This window comes from Labrus mixtus, chromosome 11, assembly GCF_963584025.1.
Source record: "Labrus mixtus chromosome 11, fLabMix1.1, whole genome shotgun sequence".
NCBI lineage: Eukaryota > Metazoa > Chordata > Actinopteri > Labriformes > Labridae > Labrus > Labrus mixtus.
In genome coordinates, this window is record NC_083622.1 from 7,096,641 (window position 1) to 7,117,142 (window position 20,502).

Genomic DNA, 20,502 nt, shown 5'->3' on the forward strand with positions numbered 1-20,502 from the left:
TTTTCTAAACTATGTACACACAACTGTTAGATATGAATGACGATACTGAAACTGTAGAATTACTGGCCAACTGAGGAGCTTTGAGGAAAACGGGTTAAAGATTTCCACTTCTGATTGACCTGCAGAGGACACACTGTACGTGAAAGAATCTGAATATTGATGCAGATATTCTTATTTGACCGAGCCTATCTGACTCAGGTTTCTAACCTGCAGACTGTAACCCCCAATCCCCACATACTCTGTGCACGCAGCGGTCCGTCAGTGCCGCGCACTACGCCGTAGTTCGCTGCCATTTTGTTCAATGATTGTGTTTCCACAGCGAGCGCCGCGGTCCTTCTCTGGAGCGCGCCACCAGCGCCACTACTCTCTGCTCCGTTTCAAATACGCTGCGACTCTATTTTCGATGGCGTTTGCTGCAAGCACACTTCAAGTTAGACAGAATATGACAACCCGGACAGGAAGTCAGACGCACAGAGCGTCCGGTCAATTTAAAAATAAAACACAAAATATCACGATTAAAAAAAAGTCATCATTCCATATCGATAACCATCAGTTTCCAACCCGCTCCAAATGTCTGTACGCCTTCCAACTCCTCCCCCCACCCCCGCGACACGATTGGCTATTCGTTGTCCTTTTCTTCTTCTCTTTAATGTCGGGTTAAGTTACCCAGCGCCCCCCTTCCCCAGTGGTTGGGTGGTGTAATTACAGGTTTAAATCCATCAAACTTTTATCGAACATTTGTTATATTTCTATCAAAAAAAATTACATCCCGATAGACATCAGTATAGTTTTATTGCCCAGGTCTACTTTTGTCAGAGATCATGATCATATATGAAGTATCTCAGGTATTATATATCTGGATGATTAGATTGGTTAAAATATGAATTCCTCCCTCCACAAAATGAACCTTGAGTATGGATGAAATATTGATGATTTTAATGATCTTGTTAATTTCCTGTAATCATGAAACCTAATGGACTTCCTGATTGATGTAAATAGTTAATAAGGGTGTTCTTATTTGATTCTCCACACTCTTCTTTTTCCTCTTTAGATTTTCTTTATTTTCCATTCGTCGTAGGATATTAAGCGGCTTAGGATCATTGGTGTGATTATTCATGAGCCTCGGAGCGTTTAGTATTTTAAAAAAAACAACCTCTCCAACAGTTTTATTAAAGGATGAATATTGTGTTAATTTCTGTCTCTTGTCGTATTATTCTCTGCGGATATCTACATCTGGCTCATTGGTGTTTAGTTTGAGGAGTCTCTTGTGTTCTCTCCTCTGTTTGCATTATCCCTCATTAGGTTTCCTTCTCTTAGTCGCATGTTTTCGCTGCATGTATTCATAAAAAAGAGCCTCTTATGTCCTTTAAAAAGAACATGCATCATGTTGAGTGAAATGAGCGCGCTAACCTCGCTGCAGCTCTAGAGCAGACGATGATGATGATGATGATGATGGTGGAGGTGGTAATAAGCAAACAGGATGGCGTTGATGATGATCCACTGATGGAGCAGGAGAAAGCTTTGCAGGAGGGATGGAGGTGCTGACAGTGAAGATGAGCTTCTACCTCCAGTGGTGCACCCTTTGCCTTGCAGGTATCAATTGCAGTCTGATCAGAAGCCGCTGGGATCTGCAGGAGGAAGAAGGAAGGAGTGTTTAGTTCTTTCACATTGTTCCACTTCAGCATGAAAAACAGCCGCCCTGCTGCAGCTGCTGCAACACAATCCTCACAGTAAACATCTGCTGTGTGAGCGAGCACCGCTCTGATTTCTTCTTAACGGGTTGTATTGCTGTCCTTAGGTTGATCTACCTCAACCTGCTGAGTGTTCTTCACATTTGACCTTCACAACCTTCAAATTATCCCAATGAACTGATCTGTATTCATCAAATAATAACTCAGAAAAAGACCTCTTCTTTATAAGAAGCCCTCGCTCCATCATTCTGCCTGACTGACACCAACAGGTGGAGGTCATGTTTACTGCTGCTGCATGGGGAAAACACTTTATACTCCTTATATGCTCCAATAACTAAACATACTGGCACCCTGACAACATGTGAGCAAGAAAAACACAATATCAAACATTTAAATATTCCATCAATACCACAAACAGACCACCAGCTGATGTTTTCCACCTGTCCGCCTGTCACAGCCGAGGAAAGATAACGACACAAAACCTTCAATTATTCTGAAAAACAGGATCGACTGAGCAGAACAGTCTGTTCAGTTGGTCAGAGCTGGCACTGTATCCCACACGGTGTGTCGTCCTGACATTATCAGCTCTGTGAAATACGTCATCTTTCCTCACAGGAAGCGAGATGTGTAATGTATGCATGACCCGTCTTCTGTGGCCCCTCAGCTGCTGAACTGGGTCAGCTGCAGGCCGGCCGTCTCATCTCTCTCTCTCTGACCTCTCTGGCTCTCTGTGTGGCCCTCACAGCAGGGGAGGGGGGGGGGGGGGAAGAACTGTATTTGTTTTCATCTGGTTGAATTCTGACTCCAGTTTATAGAAGCTTTGCAGGCCTGCACTCAGACAGCCCCACAGTGGTGTTGCTTCTGCAACCAGCTCCGGGTTCTGCTCGTCTGACATTCAAATCTGATCTTCAGAGATGAGTTTGTAATTTTGGCCTTTATTAAAAAATGTAATTGACTTGACTTGAAAGCCCTGGACACGCAGACAGGTAATTTTAGTTACTTTCCCTGATTAGACCTCGGCTCAGGCTGAAGGTGGGCTGAGCTAATCTGGGACTGTTGAGAGATTTGAGAGAGCGGTTGGAGTGTTGGCACAGAAGCTGCAGCCGGGCTAACAACAATCCACAAATTGACACAATCAAACACATCATACTCCTTACAATAATCACACAAACGGATTTATTATCAATAGACGGACTAAATGATCACAAAGATCAGCTGAGAAACTCGTATAATGAAACACATCAGACAATCCCTGACTGAGAGGCACAGCAGTCCCAACTCCACAAGCCTCTCCTCCTGAAGCCAGCACTGCGCTTTTTAGCTCCGAGGCCAGGTGCACCTCGAGTCATTAAGCTTCACCGGGGAGGAGCTGAAGACGACCGGAGGGGAGAAGGGACAATAGAGAAAGACAGAAGTCATGGTCTTTGGTGGCACTTCTGTGACCCTCCCCCAAGTTGATCTGGTTTCTCTGGCACAGTATCACAAGCCAGTTGTGAACAATCTGGGTGTAAAAGTGGACTCAGACCTTAAATTTGACAGCCAGATTAAAGCTGTGGTGAAGTCTAGTTTTTTCCAGTTAAGGCAGCTGGCAAAAATTAAACCAGTCCTTCAGAGACAGCAATTTGAGACAGTAATCCACGCCTTTGTGACCACTAGGCTGGACTACTGTAATGCACTGTATATGGGGGTTAGTGGGTCCTCCATTGCGCGTCTTCAACTGGTTCAAAATGCTGCTGCACGTCTTTTAACTGGCACAAGCAAGTATGAGCACATCTCACCTATTTTAGCTTCACTTCACTGGCTGCCCGTCCATTTTAGGATTCATTTTAAAATTCTTTTATTTTATTTTAAAGCCTTAAATGGACTTGCCCCTCCTTACCTTTCTGAATTGCTGCACCCCTACATGCCTAGCCGATCTCTCAGGTCAGCTGACCAGCTGCTCCTGACAGTCCCTAAAGCTAGGCTTAAGCTCAGAGGGGACCGAGCTTTTGCTATTGCGGCTCCAAGGCTTTGGAATGGGCTGCCGCTGCACATTAGGCAGGCCTCTTCTCTATCTCGTTTTAAAACTCTTCTTAAAACCTACTTCTTTTCTTTGGCTTTTACCCCCACGTAGAGTGTTGATTTTATGTGTTTTATGTGACTGTATTTGTTTTATGTGTACACATGCATATTTTTATATATTTTTATTTATTTGTTATCTCTATTTTACTCTCTTGTGCAGCACTTTGGAAACCTTGTGTTTGTTTAAACTTGTGCTATATAAATAAAGTGGATTGGATTGGATTGGAGAGGGAAAATAGAGACAGCAGCATGCCGCTTAGCGCTGCTTTATGCTGTGCCACTCGCAGGTAGTTCGGACACTTGCTCCCTGATAGGACAGGCTGTAATGAAAGTGTAAATCTGTAGTTTCATCAATTTACAGTATGGGAGGAAAAGAGGATTCATCAGATAACAGGACAGAAAACACTGTGCTGGTTGTTCCTTTCAGCCTCAGTTGAATATACAGACTGTGTTTTTGAACATTAGTTATTTTAAAGTGGTCGTATTAAAAACGTCAACGGGCGGTTGGCAACAGATCTTTGAGAACGACTCTCTCCGCTGCAGCAGAGTGCTTTCAGATAAAAATACACCGTCTGGAGCTGAGAGATTAAATCCCCCCCCCCAAAACACCCTTTAACAACGTCTGCGTACAAGTCAGCAAAATCCGCCGCCGCAGCGGTCGGTGTGTACCTGCTGGTCGTGGACCCCTCTGTTAGTGAACGTCAGCACATAGATCATCGCCTGGCCGCCCACGTACAGCGTGTCGCTCCCCTCCTGGTGGTACATGCTGAGGTAGTTCTCCGGCTTGAAGAAGTGGAACCTGGAGGGCTCTGTGGATCACAGCAGAGTGAATATTAGAGAGAGACGAGAGGCAGACGAGAGCTCGGCTCGAGCACCTTGACGCTCTTTTTTTTGAATGCTTAAATGTATGTTTTGGTTCGTGCAATGAAAATACGGCCTGAAGCGATGGAAGTTTGTGATTTAGATGAAGGAAATTCAAATGATTCAAGCTCAGCTCAGCCTGGAGGGACAGACGGTTTGACGTTACAGGCCAGAGTATGGAAGTTAGGACTTGTTGCTGGGGAGGTAATGCTGAGGTACCTGACTCCTGACCCTGACATCTCTCCATCTATGAGTCTATAGAGAACAAACCATATGACGTGTTTTTGTAGACCAACCCGGAAGTAGCATCGCCATGGGGTCTAACGAGAATTCGCCTGTGGGATTTTTGCATTGGATTTTGGATCATTTCAGAAAATAAGCTCTGTGGCAAACGCACGTTTCTGAAGCGTTGGTGTTTTGTTCAGCAGGATAATCTCCACAGATGAACACCATTTGTATGATGTTTGAAGCGTTAATGTGGCCGACAGAAGTAAAAAGCTAACATTATGCTACAAGCGAACTACACCACGGTCGGATGATTGTGACATCACTAGCGTCATGCTTCAGACGATCTTCGATAAACTAATCAGCGTAGCTTAATAAATCGTTTACCGACATAATATTTACCTTAACCTAAAGATTAAACCTACAGGAGACATCTCCGACTAGTGAGAGAGTTCCCGGCCGCTGTGTCCGGCGTGATGACGTTTAATGTCCCCGACAACCACTGTAGTCACATTTAGCCACTTGTTAGCAACCGCCTTTTTAAAGATGCGTAAAAACTTCAAAACGCACAAGTGGGAGTATTACCTAACGCAGTGCTGGCTTCAACGCCAACATCTCTTAAGCTTGTGTTAACCACAGACCTTATTTCAGGCGTCTAACCACAAACCCATTCAAAATCCCCGTTGACTTTTAGACGTTAGACCCCATGGCGCTCAAATGCTAACGTACTTCCGGGTTTTAGGACTCATTCCTGTGGCGCTCTATAAGGATCTTGTTTGTGCATACATGTTTATCAGAGTCTAACAGTATATGTAGTCGTCCCAAATCATCACAGTTCGGTTCAAGCAGTCATAAGACAAATACATCTGAGTGGAGAAAAAAGGCAGTGACCCATGGCGGTATTCATGCCCAAATCCAGGTGGCGCTAATGCTAATGAATGTTTGCTAACCGCTTTTAAACAATGAACAGATAAGAGGACGCAGACACAACCAAACACATGAAGAAGAAGAGAAATTAAAAAGGTCGGCGTTGTGTGTGTGTGTGTGGGGGGGGACTTCAGGTTCACAGAGCGTAAATGAATATCAGAACACATCCCCCAGAGGAGCCAATCAGAGGAGCCAGACAAAAGATAACACACTGTTTTTGAAACGCCTCTGGATGTGCAACAGAGAGGGCGAACACATCACTGAAGCTGACACATTTTTAAGGCTATGAGTCTGAATGCAGCAGGAGAGGACGCGGTTTAAGTGTGTGTTAGGGAAGAACAAACGAGGTGCTGGAATAAAAGTGATCCATAAAGTCAAGGACAAACGGAGTGACAACATGTCGATGCATTAAAGCAGAACGTCGATGCAGATTTAGTCAACGAGCCGAACAGGAGGACTTCAATCTGCAGTCGGTTTGAGGAGCGGCTCGAGATCTACCGGCTGTGATTTACCAAAAAAACACTCGATTGACATCACTGCCCTTTGTGGTTTCAGATTGAACAGAGAGCCTTTACAGAGTTCTGGGGTGTTGGAGGAAAAGGGCATCTGGTGGGAGCATAAATATCACCAAGAGAATCATGTGGGCTAACTCCATCATGGATGTTTGTTTGAATTACACTCAGCACACCCCCAGAAGGTTTAAAAGTACATTTAGGCATTTCTGATTCACCCGTTTAATCACACTTACACATGTATCTCCAACTGTGCCTGTTTTTAAAAAGAGGACGCAGCATGGACAAAAAGTCATCGTGATAACTTCCTGCAGAAAGTCTAATAAAGAATGCTGTGTGATTAAAGGAGCAGTATGTAACTCTGACCCCTAGTGTTTAAAATGGGTACTGCAGTACAAATTCTAAACATTGTAGAGAGCTGTCTCCCCCCGCCCCCTCCTCTCTAGAGTCGATGCTCAGGCAGGTTGCCATGTGGTGGACACTGAAGCTTCAGTGTTTAGCCAGCTCTGCATCGGTCTGTAAACCTTTCTGCGTTCTAACCTCTCTCCATTTTTCAAAAGCATCTCCAATATTGATCCTAGTTTGAGCACGTTTCTGCTCGTGGAGCTTATTAGAAACATGCAGAGGCTTTTTAGGTCGGGTACAATCACTTCTATCTGAACCACTTCTCTTGCCCGCTTCCATCGCTGCAACACCTGTTGGTTTGACCTGATAACTGCTCTCATATCTGGCAAACCGAGGGGCGTCCAAAACGGCCGTGTGGGGGGTGCCTTAAAACCGCCTACCTTCTCTGGTCCAAACAAATCCAGAGCATTCAGGACCAGAATCTAAAGTTAGAAGGAGGACATACTGGCTGCTGCATTGTTGTCAGAGAAGCCAGCACTTCAACATAGCATGTTTCCTTAATGTCTGATCATATAGTAAGGTCACTTTATCATCTCACTCACTACACATCTTACTGATTGGACCTTTTAAAGAACGCTTCATAAAGCATCACAGTCCACAGCTCTGTGATGGGGCCAGCATATTTCTTTGCCAGCATCTTTTGTGTGCAGCAAACTCAACCAGCTACCTGTTCAGTCCTCTGACAATAGATTATAAAAAAATTAGATGAAATATGAGAATCTGAAAACATTAAAGAAAGAGGCGCCGTTATCGAGACGTTCCATAAGGGAGGAATCAAAGAAGAAAAGAGCCACTCGTCATCAGCGCAGCTTTAGATTCTCTCTTTTATACTCGGCAAAGACACCTGATGAGCAGAGAAGGAATTCATGTTTCAGCTCCAAACTGATGATGCCCTTTACTCGATAGATAATGAGATGTGATTATGTAACCAATGCTATGTAGTATTTATTAAGAATCCTTTTCTTCCCTGGAGTCAGACAGCACAGCCAGCATGAAGTGGTGGTTATCTATGTAGGTTGGTAGCCAAGTTTCTATGGAAACAGTCGCCTTTCATATTCTCACGACTCTTAACACATGAAGCCCGTACCTCATGAGGAAGTCAGTGATGGACATGAAAGCGGATGATGTCATGGACGACACTCACACGCTCCAGAGGGACAAAAGCATTTCCTTTAATGTTCACTTTTATTCTCCTTAAGTTCCCGAGTTTGTCTGATTTAAATAGTTAAGCTTCACAGCAGAGGAAAGCTAAAGAGACAGTCGCGACCCCCTGGGCTTCAGTAAGGATCACAAACTCCGCCCCCTCCATGTTAACAGATGGGACAAGGATCAAACTATAAAATCTAAATGCACATCATTAGATTTCATCAGGATAGTTTAATCACACTCAGTTTCTGTGTCCAAGTCATCTTTTTTCTGAGAAGTTTATTTTAAAATTTGTAATGGTTTTAAAACACCATGAGGCTCCTTTGCGTTGCTGTCTGCAGCAGATTATCAGATTATCAAAATGCGAGTTCCAGGGTAAAGCTCATAAGAAAACATTAAAATAGAAAATAACCAGCAATTAGTGTAAAAAAGTGGATTCTCCAACACTGCTACATTCACACACGGTTATCACGGGCTCGCAGTAGCTTCATGTAGGCCTCACATTAAACACAATGTTTTATTTATGAGAACAATGACAAAGCTAAAACCCTCCCCCGTTTCTCACAGATTAAACACATTTCTGACTTTTAGAGACTTTTTGACCCTCAAACAAGAAGAACCAAATGAAGAATCCTTTCAAAGAGTCGTATCAGCAGGGTCACACACAGACAGCGGACGTGTCTGGATGATATCTAAACTCTTTTCTTCTTGCTCAAACTTCTAACATGCAAACATTTGTTTCTCTTTATTTTCTCTTCAGACATTTAATCATCGCTGCAGGATAAAAACCTTCAATTTTCAAAAGTTCAGCTTGAAGAGAAACCCTAACACTCGTTTGTTATTGTTTTTTTGGCTCATATTTCATTAAAGGCTTCGTTAGATTCAGTTTCCCCGTCCTCACAGGAATAAGCTAATACATCTGTAATCAGTGAAATACTTTTCATTTTTAATGGCTCTAAGAGATATGCTAATGAAATACAAGTGAATAAAGCGTAATGGAAACTCAGTGAGAGCAGCCGAAGAGAAGTCAAACAGGACTCGATTTAGAAGCCTTTCATGCTTTTCTGTTTGCCGCCTGCACATCATGTATTAGTTTCAGTTCTAAGGTGGGGTACACACCACAAGATAGTCCGCCCGAGTCCCCCCTCACAAGCAAATTCATCAAAGGCACGATTATCTAATGTTTCCAGAGATGATGTGTCCAGATGTTCCCGCCGTGTGAGGTGTGTTAAGAGTGATTTTAACCTCCACGATCTGCTCGGTATAGACGATAGGGGCCGCCCTGATTTGAAATCATAAATATTAAACATGTTCAGTGTTTACGCTCAGACGTCCTGTTGTGTGGGGGGGAACGCCGAGCGCGCACTCTGTGGGTTGTCATGTGGATTGGAACAACGGCCAATCGGAAAGCAAGGCTGACTGAAGCATGAAGCACAACAAACGTGACCATGGCAACGAGAGCAAAGGCGAGGCTTAAAGTGAGACGGATGTCAGAAACCACAGAGTCACCTGAGCTCTCTTCTTGTCTCGTAGGTTCCTCTGAGTCGTTGGTGGGAGCGGCATGCTGCTGATTGGATGTCATGTTTGGGCTCTGTCACATTTTCTTTACAGCTTATATAACGCTTTTCTAGTCTTCCAACTACTCAAAGTGCTTTTACACAGTATGTCACACCTACATGTTCACACCCTGATGGTAGTGATCGCTATGTAGTATCATCCATCAGAAGTAACTCATCCCATTCATACCACCAAGTCAGGGTTAAGTGTCTTGCCCAAGGACACATCGGACATGTTGCCCAGCTGGGGATCGAACCCTCGACCTTCTGGTTGCGAGACGATGACTCTACCAACTGAGCCACAGCCACCCCGGTGTGCTTTTGGTTGGAGTTTTGAAGATGGATGTTGAGGTCCTTTGCTGTTTGAGTCTGACATGAAAAGCCATCAGCTCATGCTCCAGTGGCGTTTTTATACGAGGCGTTCAGAAAGAAGAAAGGAAAGGTCAAATGATGGCTGAACTTTGGCCAAATGTTCTGATATTTCCAGAGCAGCCAGAGATGTCAAATTATCCGCTGTTTTCTTTCTTTCTTTTATTCCTTCTCCTTCTCCCTCTCTCTCGCTCTCCCTCCCCTCTCTCTCTCCCTCCCCCTCCCTCTCTCTCTCTCTCTCTCTCTTCGTGTGTGTCCTGCCCGTGGCCTCTCCGCCTTCCAGTGGCCTTATCACGCTCCAGCAGACGACCTCAAAGTTCCCTGTTTACAGATAATGTACAGTACAGAGTAAGGCAGACTTTAATTTCCTTCTCACCCCCGTTCTCTGCATAATCCTAATCCTGATGCAGCGCCTCAGAGGAGACCATCAGAGAAGAAGAAAGCAGCCCGTTTGGACACAAATTCAGATTCACTCATTCATGATAAACATTAACCTGCAAACTCAGATTTGTAAAGTGCAATGAACTACAACTCCAGTCAAATCAAAAGATTTCAAAAGCTGCTTCGATACCATGGCAACACAGATACAAGTCTGAGGCGCCCATGATGGGGTCCTTTCTTGTAGCTCCTGAACGCTGTCTAATTTGCACAGTGCACGTTGCAGGTTTTTAAATTCTGAAATGTCGTCAACATATTTGTGCAATTTAAACACTCTCTCTCTTTCTCTGGCAGAAACTTACCCGTTAGAAATAAAACAGGAGATCTGTAGATTTTTAGATTTGGTATTTTTGATACCGTCGATCGTCTCATTTTGGATAAAGTGTGGATGCTAAATGCTAAATGGACTTGAGCTTGTAAAAGTGATGTTCTAGTTTTCCGACAACTCAAAGAGTTTTAATAGTAGTTTAATTTAGTACTCGAAATCAGTCTTGGTCTCATCTCCAAAAAAGCATTTTTACTCGGTCTTGCCTTGTCTCAGACTGGGCGGACTCAAGATTTTAAATCAAGACCACCACTGATTTCTCTACGTCATTACTTTGATTAGAAGGAAAACACCTCTTTCTAAAATAACAATTAACTTCAATTTATTTATAGTTTGATTTTTATCCCCCGGTTACGGTTGCAACCTTCCTGGTGTTACGGTCTAAGTGAGTGACACGCCCCCTGAACACAAGATGAAGATTTTTCAGAGATATTTACGGTCTTGGTCTCAGTTAGTGTGGTCTTGACTACAACAAAGGGTATAATAATGAAGGGAAGAGAATCACTCCCATGATTCCCCACCACCCTCAAGATCATGTTTGTTATTGTTTTGATCGCGATCGTTTTTGTAGGTTAAAACAAAAAAACAAATGTTCTCTTTTGGTTTCCAGAAGGGTTTTTAGTGATGCTGTAAGGCTAAAAGATTCAGAAGAATGAAGACACTTCAAATCTGCCTTCCCACCCTCTCCTCCCCTTTCTGTCTCTCCTCCTGCCCCCTTTCCTCTCAGCCTCTCTTTCATTACTGCTGTACCCGAGAGATATGACAGATCCCTGCAGCTTCTCCAAGTCATCCCGACATCACCTAATTCAGAATCATCCTTCAAATATAATTCATAAGTAACTGTCAAACTGCCTCCCGTTCATGGTGTGGTCCTTGCTAGTGAAACCCCATTTCTTTGATAAAGGTTTTCTGGGAGCATTAATTTGAATTGCCCAAACAGTTCCCCGTGTTCCTATGACGTCATGACGGTGAGCTGCTCTCTTGTGCAGGATGGATTAACATTACAGCGGATTACCCTGTTAGACTGGATGAAGCTCCTAACAACATGACAGAGCTCGTCTGTCGAAGGTCGTTGGACTGGGTGAGCTTTTTATACTCGACGCTTTGTAAGATAGCTGAAAGCATCTTTTTGACACCTCCATCTATCGACTCCTCTGCCTCTGACGTAAAACCACTCCACTGTGATTCTCCTTCTGCCATGACACTTCACTCATCAGTGCGTCCTTTATGTAAAAGATGGTGGTCATTATTTACAGTTAGACAGGACAGGCACAAAGATCTGTCTGGAAACCGACCACCGCACATCATTTCTTTATTACCACCGGCTAAAAACTTGTGTAAAACTTGTTCAATAATTAGTCAAATTCATCCCACAATGCACTGCTGTTTGGTTCTGATCACAATCTCGCCTACAGCTAACCGAAAATCTGGTGCACTTGGAAACAAACTGAGACCCCCCTTTTTTAAGCAGACTAAGAGTTTGGTTCTTTAATCTGCACCAGAGTTAGTTTGAGCATTCACACCACCCCGAACCAAACCAACGATCACACAAAGCGCACAAGTGTCTGTTTCAATCGCACCAAACGGCTCAGGAGAACCTTCAGAGGACATCAGCGCTGTCCGTGGTGCTGAAACAACGCCAGCTCCATGACAAGGTTTTTGTCTTTTCCCTCATCCCTCTTTTCATTCCAAATAAAATAGAATTATCTCACCCCTTCAGTAACCTCAGACAACACAGCATGTCTGACTCTACGCCTTCAAATCAACCCTTTTTTTTAATCGCAGACCTTCACCCACCAAATGCTACGGTCTGCAAACCTGCCAAATTTTCAGATTTGTCCAAAATATCCAGGTGAAGACCTTGTAAGCTAACACACAGATCTGAACTGCACGAGTCCCTACAATAACCTCAGCCATCACGGCTTCATAAACAACAAAATGCTGAAACAACAGCGGCTCCATGGCGAGGTTTAAAAGTCATTATTTATTCTTTTAAAATCTAGAAGTGGGATTCAGTTTACACTCTTTAATGAGAGGCTGCTGCACACATGAGGCTCATGTACAAACAGGACCTACTGTACATGCATTAATGGAGAGATGTCAGAGTGAGGGGCTGCATACAGGGGGCGCTCCTGAGCTGTTTGGGGGTTCAGTGTCTTGTTGAAACCTTTACTGTATTCAGGAAAGTACACTGGCACTTCTCCAGCAGCCAGTGCAATCACCATACTTTGGTCTGTGCACTGGACTGCAGCCGGAGTCTCTACAGACTACTGCTGCTGCCCAGGCCTGCAAACCTGCCAAATGTTTGGATTTGTCCATAAATATACAATTGGCGACTAACTCACAGAGCTGGACTGCATGTCCTAGCCCCCACAATCATCTCAACAACCATAGCTTTACAAACCAAAACGTCTTTATTTGTTGTAACATTCCCCACGTGATGAGCCTGCACCTTAAAGTGACCTTATGAGGACCTCGGCGCTGTCCGTGGTGCTGAAACAGCGCCAGCTCCATGACAAGGTGTTTGCTCTTCAGGCTCAAACTGCTCCTCTGATGGATCTCCTCTGACAGATTTCTACCTGTGAACCGTGTGCATTTGTGTGCCCTGACGACAGGCGTTTTACAGCTCACCGTGCTATTGCATAACAACGAGTTTGATTGATATGACAGGCACGTCCGGGGCCGTCATCTTGTGCGTTTTGTACTGTGCTCATTCGCGGGGAGGGGGAGGAATACAGATACAGATAACTTGAGACACACAGCCCCCATCTCTACTGATTGCTGAATACATTACGGGACTGTGTGAGGCGTAAAACGGCGTGAGTGGAATAAATAACTAGGAGTCGGCTTGGAATTTTCCATCGATTGTTCTCCCCTCCCCTTCTCTTCCTCTCCCTCTCTCTCTCCATGTCTGTGTATTTGTACACAGTATACATGTTTGTATCGCAGATACTGTCCTATAGAACCCCTCTCTTTTCGCGGAAACGGGATCCTCTGCTGCAGTGTGAAGCAGCTGCGGTGTCCCGCATTGCAGCTCCGCAAGGACGCGAAAGCTATAGCGCCGGTGTCATCCTCCAAAGAGTCATATTTCACAGTAATGATGCTTTTCGGCGTATAGGAAGGCGTGTATTTAAAGGGCACAGCCTCGTGAACTGGCGCCATGTTCATGCCAAAAAAGAAGAGAGAGGGATAGCTTCTGTGCGCCTCTGGTTTTATTCCGCTCGGATGTGGATCAGGGACGGGTGCCAATTAGAGCCGAGGTGCCCCTGGCAGAGAAAAACCCAACGATTGTGCATTTCAAACACGGGCAAAGTGTGAAATTCGACTTCAGAGAGACGAAGCGAACACAGAAGTTGTCAGAAAGACACAGAAAAGCCACAAGTTGTCCAAATCAAATGTGCCTTTCTGCGAGTGAGCACACGGTACAAACCTGACGTTTGACGAAACAAATCACAAAACTTGATCAGAAACTCTAAAAATGCCACTAAATAATATCAAGATAAGACAAAAGAATGGTTTTCACTCAAGGTGCTCGTCCTGCTTCATCCTGTGAACATGTGTACGGGGCCCGAATGATGGAGCGCGTAATTTACTACTCAGTCAGTTGAAGGGGGGGAGGGCGGTGTTTTCGGAGATTAATCCAGAGGTAGCTCCGTCAATATGGCTTTATGGGAACTGCTTGTGCAGCTTTGCAACGGACAAGATAACCCGGGTGCTTGAGAATAACAGGAACATTTACTGACGAGGCTACATCCCATCGTGCAAAAAAAAAAAAAAAAAACTATCTCCCTTCTTTCATTCACTCGTTCATTAATCCATTTAAAAGATTAATAAAAAAGGAGCTTGGCGACATAAATAATTGGCTGAATGTGACTTGTGGTGAAAGCAAACAACATCCAGAGGAAAATACAGCTCTGCCTACCGTGCACAACGAATTTCAGCCGGGGTGACTTTCCGACGATAACCGTGGCAAAAAGCGACATCAGGATGAAATAATTCATCTTTCTCGGATCCCTCTCTCTCTCTCGCTCGTCTTTAAAACCGGTTTGTAGAATCGTGAAAGCGCTCCACAAAAATCCCTTCTTCGTCCTCGCAGCCGACTTTAAGGTCCCTCCCCGATCTTCTGCGTCCCGGATCTGTGCCACCAGTCCTCTATCTTGTCCGTCTGCTTCGCCCGGCAGTTCAGTTTGGGAGAAGTCGGGGTATCAGGCTCCACCTCGGAAACAAAAGGACAAAAAGGGGGGAGTGTGATCTTTGAGCAGCAGGGACGCAGGAATGAAAAATGGTATTGCAGAAAAAAAAAAATTAAAAAAAATTAAGACATTTACTTTTGGGTTTAAAATCATAGACTCGAAGGATTACACGTCAAACCTGTTGCTGATCATTTTCATTTATTTGATGCACCATTAAAACATGGTACTCCTTCTGTTTTTACATTTCACATTTGTTTACACAATGAGGACACCAAACACTCCTCAATCAGGTCACAGCTTAAAAAAAAAAAAATACTTCAAGCTGTGAAGTGTAGTCCTTATTTCAAACGGCTTCTGATGAAAGATGACCTAACTAACTTAACACATAATTATGACCTGATGTGACCCTTTACATGGGCGTAGTATTGTGGGGGGCTGACTCCCCAGAGCCCCATTGGAGGAAGTGGTCGTTATTACGGTATTATACCAGAATTTCATGTTTGATATACAGTAATTCCAGTTAAAAAAACAAACAATATAGATACCTGTTGGATACCATGGCAACAAAAATAACAGTTCTTGCACCCAATATGGATAATTTCTTGTTTTAAATGAAGAGAAATTACAGGCAAACTCCTGCACCCTTTCTAAACTGTACTGAGACATTGGCAACATTGGGATTTATGCGTCCAACAATTTCAATGATGGGACTTATTGTTGGACAATGTTGGGTCTTATTATGAGCAGTGGCAACATTTGGAGTCAAGTGTTGGACAACGGCAATCTTGGCCTTCAGATGCTGGACATTGGCAACATTGGGAGTCATGTATTGGACAATGGCAAGTTGGGATTTATTGTTAACGTTGGTAATGTTGGCCTTCATGCGTTGGACCTTGGTAACATTTGGGTTTATTTTGGACATTGGGATTTATACATTGTACATTGGTAATGTGTGGATTGATGCATACTGTACTGTGATTTAAAAATGTTGCAGTCAACGTTGTCAATGTTTTTGTGCAATTTAAATGGTTTCTAGGCGTTTACATGCAATCTTTTTTATGAACATGTTTATTCTCTTACACTCTTTCCTTTAAAAAAAGATGTTGCAGTTTTTGATAATATCAATCATTGAAATAGAGATTGTATGGTTTTTGATTTGTGATATCAAAAATACTGAAGGGGTAACATGTTGTTCTTATTTTGAGACTTTTGAGAAATCATGTGTTTACTGGAGGTGTGGTTATAGTGAAATCTCAGGGTTGGCTGAGGCTGTGGGGGAGGGGCCCAATGTGAGTCCTGTTCATGGGGCCTGGATAAATCCTGGAGACGCCCCTGACCCTAAACCAGTCAATCTTGAGGCCGTTTTATGTTTCCGCACAAGCCCGAACACCAGCAGCCAATATTGGTATTTCCTTAGCAAGTGCTCCCAGTGTAATGTCAGATCAATATGTGTCAATAGCGCCTGAGTGCCTGTATGGGAATGAATCAGCAGTTTGGCTCTGCTGCGTTCGCATTTGTGGAGTTAATTGAGTGAAATCTGAAATTATTGAAGCACTCTAAATTGTGAATGTGTGTTAGGGGAAGCAACCAAACAGATGCTTCCATTAAACGCCTTTTTAAGCGTCATCTGGGTGATCTTTGAGAAATGAGGGAGCAGCGAGAACCTGACTGGAAGAAAATCAGCATGAGGCTGTTTGGAAAAGCTGAGGAGGGTTACCTCTTCATTAACTCTTTTCAGATAGCGGAATATGCCACACAGAGGTGAAGGTTTTGGTGGAAGCACACCTTGAAAGGCCATCACCAGGGGGGAAATTTGCCTCGTCTGAATTCTCTCAAACATTTTAATCGTCCCTCGATTATTCCCCTCAATCAAGACCTTCAAATCCACTTATGGATGAAACCTTTTTCTTTAGAGATGAAGAAATGTGTCTGGTATTATGTTCCTGAACAGGAGGGGTCCTGTAGGAGGAGAGAGCGCTCTTGGTGGATGGGGTTTTCTTGTACAATCATCGACAGAGATTCAAATTAAATTGTACAATACAACACGGTGGGAGAGGGTACACTTTATTGTCCCCTTGGGGAAATTTGGCTTGGACTCCCGAGTGCTGCACACATTCAGCTTCCTCTACAGTCGAATCAATACATCAACAGAAACAAACACAGTCCACATGTAAAGAGAAAAGCACAGAGAAAATATAAGAACACCATGACGATCATGCACAACGTGGGTATAAAACAGATTTTAAAATTGTTTGCATCGTCTGTATCTGCAGGATGGTAAAAGCTCATACTCAGAGTGGAGGATGTGAGACGTACTTTGTGCATCTTGAAGGTCCAATCAGTGAGATGTGTAGAGAGTGAAATGATAAAGTGATCTTACTATATGATCAGACATTAAGGAAACATGCTATGTTGAAGTGCTGGCTTCTCTGACAACAGTGCAGCAGCCAGTATGTCCTCCTTCTAACTTTAGATTCTGGTCCTGAATGCTCTGGATTTGTTTGGACCACAGAAGGTAGGCGGTTTTAAGGCACCCCCCACACGGCCGTTTTGGACGCCCCTCGGTTTGCCAGATATGAGAGCAGTTATCAGGTCAAACCAACAGGTGTTGCAGCGATGGAATTGTACCCGACCTAAAAAGCCTCTGCATGTTTCTAATAAGCTCCACGAGCAGAAACGTGCTCAAACTAGGATCAATATTGGAGATGCTTTTGAAAAATGGAGAGAGGTTAGAACGCAGAAAGGTTTACAGACCGATGCAGAGCTGGATAAACACTGAAGCTTCAGTGTCCACCACATGGCAACCTGAGTGAGCATCGACTCTAGAGAGGGGGGGAGAGAGCTCTCTACAATGTTTAGAATTTAGACTGCAGTATGCATTTTAAACACTAGGGGTCAGAGTTACATACTGCTCCTTTAATTATAGAAAGTTTAAAAAGAGATTCTGTTCTTTGTTTATTGGAATAATCAAAGCCTGAAAAATTATCCTAAAATGAGTTTGCAACCTTCCAAATATTCAACCATTTTGGATAAACTTATTTATTTGTGATTTTTAATCAGATTTTAAACGGTTTCTCTCTCCTATGTTGTTTCTTGTTACACCTGTTTTGGTCATTTGTGTGTCATGATGGATGTCATCATCTCGCTGGCTGCAGAACAAATCTCCCTACAGGTGAACATAACGTCACCTGAACCTGATTGAGTTTCTTTGTTCCACAGGCCTTGCTCAGCAGGGGGGCAACAACAGTTAGTCCTTAAAGCGTGTGTGTTTGAACTCTCCTGTCTGCTGCACAGATGACCTCATTCAACAGTGATGTCATTTTTTATTATGCAGTCTTTACAAAGCTGCTGTGGGAAGATGTCAAACACTAGATGGCAGCAGAAGGGAGACTTTCAATCTGTGTGTCATCACTCTGACTTAATGATTTCACCTCCTCAATCTTTACACCATGTGAGAGCGTCCCTGGATCAGGTCGGTGTGATGTGTGTGTAGAAGAGGATGACTGACTGAACTTTATTACTTTATTAATCCCGCGCGGGGAAATTAAATTTTACACTCTGTTATTGAGACATGCTACACACACACAGACTGGAATACACACAAATGCACAAACAGGATCCTGAGGACATGCACTGATGGAGAGATGTCAGAGTGAGGGGGCTGCACACAGCGAGCACTTCTTGAGGGGGGTCAGTGTCTTGCTCAAGGGCACCTCGGCCGTGCTCAGGAAGTGACCTGGCACCAGACCAAATTCCAGATTTGGTCGGCACCTGGAGTTTGCAGGAATCTTCACCATGCATCATATTTTACTCTACAACAGATGGAAACAGGTCCACACTCTCTGATGTTTTAGAGGTCTCCTGCTGATAATACCACACAGAGAAATGCATTTTCACATCTCTGTCTATTGTAACATTGTCAACCTTTATTTGTACATCGGTGTCAATTTACAAATCAATTTGATGTGTGTGCTTTCAAACAGCTGTTTAGATAAACTGCCTCCTTCTTAATGAACTTCAGACGTTCCTCTTCGTCAGTCAGGTTAGAGTCACAAGTTGATCTTTGATTCTTAAACTGACTCACTTACAGAACACTTGGGCAAATTGTTCTGCTTGTTAGATGTAATGGATCGCTTTTAAATGTGTGTGTTTGGCACCACATGCTGGTGACAATAAACATAAAGCAGAGTGCTGCAGGAGAAGACTGGAAATATAACCACAAAAAAAGGTTTTTAAACTCTGGTGCAAGATTGTAAATTTGATGTTTTCCAAACTTTTGTTAAATTTAAGTATCTCAGTCTGTAGGGACTTAGGTTGGAAACTGGAGGGTCGCAGGTTCAAGTCCAGGTGCGGACCAAGTCTGGAAATTGGTGTGGTAGCTGGAGAGGTGCCAGGTCACTTCCTGAGCATTGCAGAGCGGCCATTGAGTGAGGCACCAAACCCCCCCACCTGCTCATGATCATCGCAGTTTGCAGCCCCCTCACTCTGACATCTCTACATTAGTGCATGTCCTTAGGATCCTGTTTCTGCATGTGTATGTGTAGCGTGTTCAACAACAGACTGTAAAATTTAATTTCCCCTCGCAGGGTTAATAAATAATGTCTTCTTCTTCTAAATCTCAATAATACAGATTCAGACATGAGGTCACTGATATTTTTATTTTGCACTAAACTGAATTCCTGCAGCATTTTTGAAATACCTCACCTTTAAAAACCGAGTTCATCATGCACAAAGAAATCCAACCTCATGTCAGAAACACATTTTTGTGGCCCTGTTGAGGTTTGTCAGCCAGTCCAACACTTCTCCAAAGAATAATATCTTGAAAGCCGCTGGATGAAAATTGGATGGACATGATATTTGGTACTGACCTTGACACTCAAAAGCGGATTAAACCAAATTGTTTTGTGACGATTCCATGTCAGCATTCCCCAAATCCAACTGAGAGAAAACCAGGACATGGCTCATGAAGAGTCGTCTTTGACAACCTTGAAGGTTGCAACCTGTCTTCCACTGTAGAAGGTGGAGGTCAGAGAGTCTTTTTATTGGGTCGAAAACGTGTGCCTGGAAGTAAATTTTTGGAAGTTTACAATAAGCTTTTAAAGGAGCAGTATGTAACTCTGACACCTAGTGGTTAAAATGGGTACTGCAGTCCAAATTCTAAACATCATAGAGAGCTGTCTCCCCCCGCCCCCTCCTCTCTAGAGTCGATGTTCACTCAGGTCACCATGTGGTGGACACTGAAGCTTCAGTGTTTAGCCAGCTCTGCATCGGTCTGTAAACCTTTCTGTGTTCTAACCTCTCTCCATTTTTCAAAAGCATCTCCAATATTGATCCTAGTTTGAGCACGTTTCTGCTTCGTGGAGCTTATTAGAAACATGCAGAGGCTTTTTAGATCGGGTACAATCACTTCTATCTGAACCAGTTCTCTTGCCCGCTTCCATCACTGCAACACCTGTTGGTGTGACCTGATAACTGCTCTCATATCTGACAAACCGAGGGGTGTCCAAAATGGCCGTGTGGGGGTGCCTTAAAACCGCCTACCTTCTCTGGTTTTCATTTATTTATTTTGATTGCTAAGATTTCATAACCATGTTCATTTATTTGGCCCATTTTACCTTTACTCTGACAGTTTTCACATGGAGAGAAACAAATCTAAACAAACACTATATGTATTCATTTCAGGCCCATAAAGACCCCCCCCCCCCCCCCCCCCCCCCCCCCCCCCCCGCTACGCCCATGTCAGTGTGTACCCGAGCTGAAATATGAATGAAAGTCTTCAGACATTTACTGACA

General features: G+C 43.7%; 2 protein-coding genes across 5 annotated transcripts in view; both read right to left on the minus strand.

Moving 5' to 3' along the window:
• Positions 1 to 14,792, minus strand: part of si:ch211-113g11.6 (uncharacterized protein LOC559008 homolog) — a 45,961-nt gene extending 31,169 nt beyond the window's left edge. The window contains exons 1-3 of the mRNA XM_061049783.1: positions 14,439 to 14,792; positions 4,422 to 4,561; positions 1,566 to 1,628 (exon numbers count right to left, since the gene is read on the minus strand). Coding sequence (XP_060905766.1) covers positions 1,566 to 1,628; positions 4,422 to 4,561; positions 14,439 to 14,517 — 282 coding nt within the window. The 5' untranslated portion in view covers positions 14,518 to 14,792. The remainder of the gene's footprint in view (positions 1 to 1,565; positions 1,629 to 4,421; positions 4,562 to 14,438) is intronic.
• The window catches only part of lingo4b (leucine rich repeat and Ig domain containing 4b), an 83,567-nt gene that overhangs the window by 36,624 nt on the left and 26,441 nt on the right, over positions 1 to 20,502 (minus strand). The gene's annotated exons all lie outside the window — the stretch shown is intronic.